The sequence below is a fragment of the Gallinula chloropus genome (genome assembly GCF_964237585.1).
Source record: "Gallinula chloropus genome assembly, chromosome: 2".
NCBI classification, from domain to species: domain Eukaryota; kingdom Metazoa; phylum Chordata; class Aves; order Gruiformes; family Rallidae; genus Gallinula; species Gallinula chloropus.
Window position 1 is genome coordinate 134,093,465 of NC_140086.1, and position 9,300 is coordinate 134,102,764.

The window sequence follows — 9,300 nt, forward strand, 5'->3', positions numbered from 1 at the left end:
ACTATCCTGCCCAGTTAACACTGTTTGCACACTCTGTAAACAAGAACAGCTTAAAGCATAATTAAAGCAGAACACAGGCCCATCTTGAAAATCTTCTTCCCTCACTCCCCTCCCTCCCCCGCCCCCGGTAGTGTCAAATGTTTGAGTGTAAAAAGCATTATTACATTCCTAACCACAAAATACTTTTAAGAGTCACGATTAAAAAAAAAAAAAAAGGCAAAAAAAAAGTGACATAGCAATACCACTTTAATAAAATGGGGTATTTTGGGGAGATACAAGATGCGCTCTGCTAGTTTTAACTCCATCTTTACTTCATTATAATTTTGTTTTATTGCCAGCAAAGTCACCAGTAGAGCAAAAAAACTGCTGCACTGGCTAGAACCACAATAGCCAGGACTGTTCTTTATAGCTACTTTACCGCAAATAATTTACTCTTAACTTGATAGCAGGAGGACATAATACTCATCATTCAGAAATAAATTACTAATTTTTAATAATAGTTTAAACCTGATTAGCACTGTACGATGATGAATGGCTACTTCTAAAAAATAAAAGCCTCATATACAAAAAACATGCTGCATGTTGGGAAACCGCTTTTCCATGCTCCGGCATGTTGTTTACATTTTTTACTTGTCAAAAAGTCTTTCTTTTATCAGCTGAGGAATCCACAGCACTTCAATTTCAAGTATTTGAACTGAACAGGATTCAATTTCAAAAAGTGCCAAATTAAAAAAAAAAACAAACCCAAAAATCAAAAACCAAAAAAACCATAAAACTACACGTGGAGCCAAGCTTTCAAATAAATCCCCAAACAAAATGAAAAAAAAACCAAACCCCAGCCTCTCGAAAGAATGGGCTACTAGCTTCATACATGTTTTTAAAGCTGTATAATATTCACCTAAACACTCCACTTACGAGCATTAGAAGTTTAAAAACACAGAACACCTTCAATGCAAATTGCTTGCAGAGGGCACCCTCAAACATATGAATACAACACTAAGCAGAAACCCCTCATTTTATTTGGCTATTTAGACATCCATGTCACATATACCCACCCATCCATTTCCTTGATAGTATTACATCATCTATTAGGGCTTCTGAAATAATGCAGAGCCATGAAACTCAGAAGAGACTAGTTAAAAAAAAAACAAAACCAAAAAAAAAGTTCTGTAACTGCACAGCCTTCCACACAGCAAGGTTGTGCAACTGATTGTTTAATGTAACTAATCTTAACGGCATCCAAACAAGCAGGCCTGGGTTTGGAAGCTATCTTACGTCAAATTTTGACCATGTAACTACTCTAAAAGAGAAAGGTCAAAACAGAACTCATCTCTTCTTTTTCTGCTGCCTCAACATTTTCCTTCGCTTAATTATCATATCATGTAGCTTCTCCAGTCCCTCTTTGAGTCCATCTCCAATGATTGCACAGGTAGGCTGCAAATGCCAAGGAGTCGAAGAACTCAGCTCGCTCATTGCTAACATTTTCTCAATTTCAGAGAGGGAGAGAGAGTTCCTCAAGTCCTGCTTGTTAGCAATGATAAGGACAGGCACTCCTTGATTTTCAGATATCCTAGTAATCTTATGAAGTTCTGTTTTGGCCTCCTCCATTCTCTCAACATCGACAGAGTCCACCACAAACACGATGCCGTCGGTGCACCTCGTGTACGACTTCCACAGCGGCCTCAGCTTCTCCTGGCCGCCCACATCCCAGAAGTGGAACGTGACCGTTTTCGAGTTGCCCAGCGTCACTTTGATTTTCTCCGTATTAAATCCTTTAGTGGGGACAGTGTTGACGAACTCATTGAATTGCAGCCTGTAGAGCACGGTCGTCTTTCCAGCGGAGTCCAGTCCCAAGATGACGATGTGGAAGCTCTGGAAGGAAGGCAGGCTGGAGAGGATGGGCGTCTGGTCCGAGAGTCCATTCCCCATTGCCAGAAGGGAGGGTGACAGCAGGCTGCCACGAGCAGAGGCCGGCTCCCACGGCTGCGCTCGCCGCCGCGCTAGGCTCCGATCCTGCCAACGACACAAGCGGTGTTAGTTCGCCCGCGGCTCACCCTCCCTACGCCTCGGCCCGGGGTTCCGCGGCCACGACCCGCCGGCCAGCGCCACCGCCCAGACTGCGGAAGCGGCGGCGGGCAGAGCGGCGCACACCGCCACACGTCCCCCAGCACCCCCCCCGCCCGCCCGCCCGGCCCAGCGGGGCTCTGCCGCCCCGCGCCGCGGCGGCGGCCGCTACCGACACTGCAGCTCGCCGGGCACCTGCGTCCCTCGCCGCGGCGGCCGCCGCCCCGCCGCCCCACCACCCACCACCCACCACCCGCCGCCCGCCTCACCGCGCCCCACCGCCCCTCGCCTACCGCTCGGCCCCGCTGTCGGGCACGTCCCTCAGCGCGGGGAGGCGAGAGCAGCCCGCGCCCCCATCGCCAGCGTGCCGCATCCACCGCACGCGCCACCCGTGCCGCCGCGACCGCGACTCCCCCGCATCTGGCGGCGCGGCAACTCCCAGCCCGCGCCTAGCCCCGCGCGCCCCGCCCCGCGGCTTTCATTGGCTCGGCCGCGCTGCGGGGGCGGGGAGGAAGGTGCGGTCCGCCTCGCCTATTGGCCGACGGCACAGGCCACTCATCGGAGGGAAAGATCTTTACCGTCCTTATCGAATGCCGGGGCCGAGCACGGCCCGGGAAGGGGCCGCAGTCACCGCAAGGGCGGGGGCGCGCGGGTCCCCGCCCACGCCCCGCTTGAGCGACACCGCTCCTTCCTTCGCCACCCTGTGGGGCGGAGCCACCGCCTCACGCGGCCCCTTCGGGGACGGTCGGCGCCGCCGCTGCGCCCTCTCCCCGCGGCGCGCGGGCCCGTGCGCCAAGCGGCGGGCGGTGCCGGTAGCCTCTCGCCCCCTGCGGCAGGCGAGAGGCAGTGCTCCGCCGGCCTTACCTCCCCGCCCCTTCCTCGGAGGCACGGGTGATTATTGGATGCGGGTGCTGTCACTCTATCCCCTCCCTCCTCCCCCCCACAGCGGCCTGGCAGACGGCTGGGCGGCGCGTCACAGCGCACCTGCGCCACCGCCGGGGGTGCGCGGAAGGCGGAGTGGGGGGATCGGGGGCAACGCCCTTCCTCGGCCGCCCTTTCCCGCTGGAGGCCGCTCGGTGGGGGGTAAGCGTCAGCTCCCCGGGGCGGCAGGGGGGCGCCGCAGAGGCGGCTCCGCTCGCCCGGCCGTTGCGCCGTTCCTCCCCTACCGCCAGCAGCTCCCGTAGGCGCTGCACGCGCGCCCCTTCGTCGCCTAGCAACGGGCTTCAAAGCGGCATCTCGCGGGCCGCCAGCCCCTCGCGGCGGCCCGGCCCACGTGACCCCCCCGCCGCGCGGGGCAGCCGCCGTGGTGGCAGCGGTTCTGCCGGTGGCGGCCCGGCCGGAGCCGTTCTCAGGAGGCGGGGGTGCCGCGGGGCGTTCGGGAGCGCTGTCAGAGCCTCGATAAAATGCTACTGAGCTGACGGTTTCTTGGAGTGACGCAGCGAGTATCCCAGCCATAGGCCACCGTCGTGTCTCGGCGGCTGTGGAGAAGCCCCTTGGCTGCCCTCTGCCGCCCCCAGGATCTCTGCGGGCGCTGATACGGGCCCAGTCGGAGGGAAGGACAGCTGAGCGGGTGTTTTGCCCTTGATCCACAAACCAGAGTTGGCCGAGGGCCCAAGCCCAGCTGTATGTTCTTCACTACAAGGGTGGTGGAGACCCTGGCGTAGGTTGCTCAAGGAGGTGGTAGCCGCCCCTTCAAGGCCAGGTTGGATGGAGCCTTGAGCAGTCTGGTGTAGGGGAGGTTGGAACTTGATGATTCTTAAGGTCCCTTCCAGCCCTAACCATTCTGTGATTCTGACTTTACTCTTCTTGCCTTTCGTTGTCCCTGTGAAACAGGAGACAGGCAGTCTGTGAGGTGCTGAGCATAACTTGAGTGGGTGAAATTGTCCTGTTAGGTGCCTGGCACGTAGGGACCGTAGCAGCACTCAGGTCTAAAGGAATATAAATGTCACCTGCCTGAGTTGCAAGGAAGGTCTTCCCACAAGGGTATATATGAAGTAATTCTGCATTTAAATATCTGAGCCTGATTTAAGCGTCAAAGTCTTCTAAAGTCACAAGTAATTACTAGTGTCTACTAAGACATTTTCATATGCTACTGTTACCAGTACATACAGGTTTTGGAGGAGGCCTGAAGGAGTATTTTAGCTCCAGTATTGCTATCTCTCCATAATTCTTTTTCTTCCCAGTGCTCTCTTCACTGTGTTTGCCACGGTAGGGTTTTATACATCTGTAGCAGTTTAGATGGCTGCTTCTGCCTGTGCTTGGATGTACACCAGCTCAGTGTAAGATACCAGTAGCACACAAAAGGATCAGATATGCTGACCTCAGAGCTGACCATGCTAGAAAAGTCTTAATCTAAGATACCCCTTAGATAAAAATTAAATAAATTAATCTTTTTGATAAAACCATGTATTTAACTGCAAACTAAAGCTGTTGTGCTACTGAAGTCTACCGTTCCATATGTGTGTTTTCTCTACTTTGTACCGCAGTCATTCAAGTTTGTGACCAGCTGGGCTGTAGTAGGAGAAAAGGTGGTATTTTCAATATTAACCTTGATTTTTTCTAGAAGAATTTCACGTTTCTTGAAGTGGCTGCTGAAAAGTGATGAATTTCTAAGAATACTCTGGCAATAACTTTTTCTTCCTTTGAAAGCATTGTACTTTATATTTAAATCACAAATTATCATGATGTATACAGTAGGAGTAATTTAATGGTAAAAAGACATTGTACACCATCAGAAACGCTACAGTCTGCTGTAGGCAGTGTGATTATGCTGTTAACATACCTGTTGTAGTCCTACTAAAAATAGCAAAATTCTCATTTGTTTACATCTGAGATTGGTGTTTCACTGCTTTTATCTTTGTTAGTTACATCCTGATCTTGCGGATGGTTCTTTGGAGGAAGCTGCCTGTTTGTATAGGAAAGTGATTTTACATCTGTGGAAAAGTCGGGGTAAGTTACTACCCCCAAGGACAATTAGGAAGGTTTCCGATTTGGCAGCATTTTACACTACTTTTGTGTAGTATAAAGAACTGCACAGCATACAATGTCATAGGAAAGCATTCATAGTGACAGTAGAAGTGGGCCTTAATTATTTCATGGATGGTTTTCAGTAATGCAAAATTGGTGGAAACCAGATAGAAATACCTTGTTAAGGAATGCTACTACTGATAATAGATTTATTCATAAAACTTGACAAGCTGAAATATATCAAATTGACCTTTATCTCCACCTACAAAATTATGTATTCCCTATTTTTAATGGAAAAATAAGCCTATTAGATATTACATCCTTCTGAACTTTAATGACTGATTGTTACCAAGATCTGTTCACATCTTAACACAGCTTTATAATAACATATTTTACAATTAATTCCTCAAGGAGGGATATGGGCCAGCTTCTACTTTTATTGGAGGTATTTTAATTTTAAACATAAAATGCAGGAAGAATGCCCTTATCTCTTGCTTTGTTGTACAGCAGTTAGTACATCTTGATAGGTTTTGGGGCCCCGAGAACGGAGAGTTACAGAACTGATGCTTTTCTAGAGTATAGCATACCCATAGTAGATGGAGAAGGAATCTCATAGATTTATGTGTTTCTTTGGAAGAAGAGTTTTATGACATTAGAGAGATTTTAAGATTAGGGAGTAATGCACATCTTCAGTAAAGCAAGTATATTTGTATTTGTAAATATATACATGAAAATCATGCACACTGTCCAGAAAACGCTTGGAGAAGTAAATTGTTTTACTTGTCTTTTGCTCTCTTCAGTTAATTTATCTCACCCACCTGTTGTAACTTGCTCTAAACTGAATTATGAACTCTCTGGGGCAGGGACTATTTTTCATGATAAGTCTTCTTAGTGTTTAGCACCTTGATGTTAATTAATGCCTGTAGGCATTTCTGAAAAACAGCTATTAAGTAACAATCCAAGTTGATCAACTCCTCCCATGCACTTCATGCTACTTTAGAAGTCAAACGTGCAGACTGAGCAGGTGTTCCAGGTGTTATGAAGGGAGTAATGGTATCTAAATTAGTGGGAGTGTAAGAAAGCTGACACTGTCAACCTCTGGTAATTGAAGGTAAGGGTGAAGCAAGGCTTTGATTGTCCTGTAGGAGTCTTGAATGAAGGAGGTGTACAGAAGAATTCTTACTTTTCAAGTGTGTATCGAAGTGGGGGGAAGGAGCTGTTCCTAAATAATGGGTGACAAAACCTGCAAGACTCACCTAGGAGGAAAGGGAATGGAAAAGGGCTCGAGCCATGTGCAGGCTTTGTAATGCAAAATAAGGAGGCACCTCATTTCTGCGTCATTGTTTTGCCTGCTGATACTGCTCCCACTTGCTATCTACCTTGCCTACATTTCAGAGTTCTTTCTGGCTCAGCATTCCTTAGCTGATGAAAATAACTGCAACTTCAGCTTCTCTAGGCTGAAATCCTCTTCCCCTTTCTTTCATACCTATTTACGATGGTAAATTCTACATGTGTTTCGCATGTAGAGTCTAATAAGTTACCCAGACAGAAAAGGTAGTGTGGGACAAACCTCCATGTTTCAAGAAAAAGCAGCATAATGTTTGGCTTCTTCATTATGGTAAAATAGGAAATTTTTTTGTTTGTTTTTTAAATTCCCAAATGGTCCAGGAATAATTTTGGCTCGGGGTAGGCTAAAGCTGCAGCCATTAACTACTTCTGTGAAACACAGGTAGTCATTGTTAGCGATATGGATCACAAAACTGATATGATGAGAGAGAGGTTGTAAATGTTGCCCAGAAAGAATCAGCATAGAGTGGAAAGAGAAGACTCTAGGAAATTTTAATATTATTAACCAGCAGAAACTTGGGTTACCACCACATGTGTTGCAGGAGCTGTCTCACAGTGCCCAGGTAACAGCAAAAACACAAAGGATCATCAGATGTCCACTTGCAAGGCTGCATGTGTACTTCACAAGAAACCATCTTTCCTGTGGAGATAGCAGTTAATGGAAATGAAAAGCTAGCAGTTCATGAGTTTCACTGTAGCAAGACACTAAATCACAGCTTCACTTAGTGTGGCTCATTTTAAAGGTAAATTCAATTCAAGCAGATAGGACAGTTGTTGCACATCTAGTGACACAGCAGATGAATAAATTCTTTCCAAAGCAAAGCCAGTGGGCATGAATTTCCTTGGCTAAATGAGCATAATATTCCTTTTGTTTTGGCCAAATACCGTCATTCTGTAGAACAGGTTAACAATATTTATTATCAAAATCAATAGCTAATAACCTTAGCAGCTAATTTTAATAGCTCATAACTATGTGTTGTGAGTAGCATACAGATCAAATGAAACAGAAATGAATCAAATCCCATATACCACAGAGTCATATAGCCAGAACTACAGAACAGTAGAGGACAGGTGCAAATATGAGCAAATGGAGGAGGAGGGAGAGAAAGAAACCAGTTCCATCATGGAGCTGAATTAGTTGTAAAACACAAAGGAATGTAGTCATGAGGAGAATGAAATTATTATGAGGGTGTTGCATTGCCAACTGCAGGTAGCTGGCACGTAGTGATGGCATCCCAGCACATCTCAGCACTTCTGTCTTTATGAGGAACATGTTAGCTACTTCACACCACCAATTCTTGCTGCTCCATGGGAAAACCAAGCCGATTTCTCAATCTGTATAAAAAAGAAAATCAATTGCATTTCAGTACAATGACATGGCAGGCTTTGGATAGGGTAATACATATTATTGAATTTATAAGTAGTAGTATTACAGTATCCAGGTCTATCTTGGTTGTACATTTAAAAATAGAAGGTACTCCTCTTCAGCTATACTCTTAGATCTAAGATGTGAACTAAAAACGCACTGCCTTGAAATGACATTATATTGTTCTAAAAGATCAAGTTCCTACGTAAAGTACTACAGCATATTCACCATGGCTTTTGAGAACCCCCTTGAAAATAAGCAGTAACAAGGAACTTGCTGACAAATTGTAACACATGAAGTTTTGCTCTTAAGGCTGTCTTAAATTGACGCACAAAATGTTTTGTACAGAGAAACCTTTTATCATCTTTGCTATGTCTGCTGAATTCTACTATGATAACGTGCTGCATGAATTATTTTGCTTTGATTATTAAAAAGTAGTCAGTGGTAGAAAATCTAATTTATTTCTTCACAATAAATAACAAAGCTTAGAGCAGTAGGAGATGAAGTTGCTGTGTTACAGTTAAGTTACCACTCTGATGAGACCAGTTAATTAAACCTGTTCTGATTTCATACGTACCTTCACATGAAGTCAAATATTTGCATGTTGCTGCTTTCATTTTCATAAATACACATTATGCCATAGAGCAGGAGAGCGAACACAAAGCCTGTTTTCTGATAGTGACAGTCACACCAAATTGCATCGTGAATGCTGCTTAGGTGTGTTAGATGAAAAAAGGTACTAGCTCATAAATTTTCATAGTCACAGTGAGCAAGTGTTGTCTCAAGGTGACTAAAATTATGATCTCCACTTTCCAAGTTCTTCATCTTCTGGTAGGATGGCTGTAACAGCAGTGACAGGTTTGCAGAACACAGGGAACAGTCTGATCACTTTCTGTACCTGTGGTTGTGCAAGTAGCATGCTTTCTGCTTGAGATCAGGTAGAACAGCAGAAGGATGTCTAACAGTGTCTGTGTACTGAAGACTTGTATCACAAAAACTCTCTCACACAGGCTGTTCATTTAAGTGCTGTAATTAGTGAGGGTTAAGCATAGATCCTGTCTTCATGTAAGTTTGTAGTAACAAAATCCAAACCCACACATATGGCTAGTTGTGGGGCAGTTTAAAGAGTAGAAAAAAAAAAATCATACTGTCACAGATTGGCCTGGGTTGGAAGGGACCTCAGAGATCACCTAGTTCCAACCCCCTGCCATGGTCAGGGACACCCTTCACTAGCCCAGGTTGCCCAAAGCCCCATCCAACCTGGCCTTGAACACTCCCAGGGAGGGGGCAGTCACAGCTTCTCTGGGCAACCTGTGCCAGAGCCTCACCAGCCTCACAGGGAAGAATTTTTTCCTAATATTTCATCTAAATCTGCCCTACTTTGTCTTCAAACCCCCTGGTTTACAGTCTCCTTACCCCTACTTCACTAAGCCAAACAAAACAGCAAAGAAAGATCTTTTCTAGTAAATGGAAAAAATACCTCTTTCATCTGTTCTTCTGTACCATAAGAAATTCAGAAGTGCTCAGTGAGTGATACTACATGCAAGCTTTACAGC

The 9,300-nt window shown here is 46.2% G+C and overlaps 1 protein-coding gene across 1 annotated transcript; it reads right to left on the bottom strand.

Annotated features, from left to right (window-relative positions):
• Positions 1-1,071: 1,071 nt before the first annotated feature.
• Positions 1,072-2,131, bottom strand: ARL4A (ARF like GTPase 4A). Its single transcript, XM_084280304.1, has one exon. It carries the CDS (start codon positions 1,927-1,929, stop codon positions 1,327-1,329), a length of 603 nt encoding a protein of 200 aa, XP_084136430.1. The 5' UTR covers positions 1,930-2,131; the 3' UTR covers positions 1,072-1,326.
• Positions 2,132-9,300: the final 7,169 nt, after the last annotated feature.

What these genes read in the sequence shown, in the direction of transcription:
- ARL4A (XM_084280304.1), bottom strand. Translation starts at nt 1,929, where the DNA reads ATGGGGAATGGACTCTCGGACCAGACGCCCATCCTCTCCAGCCTGCCT.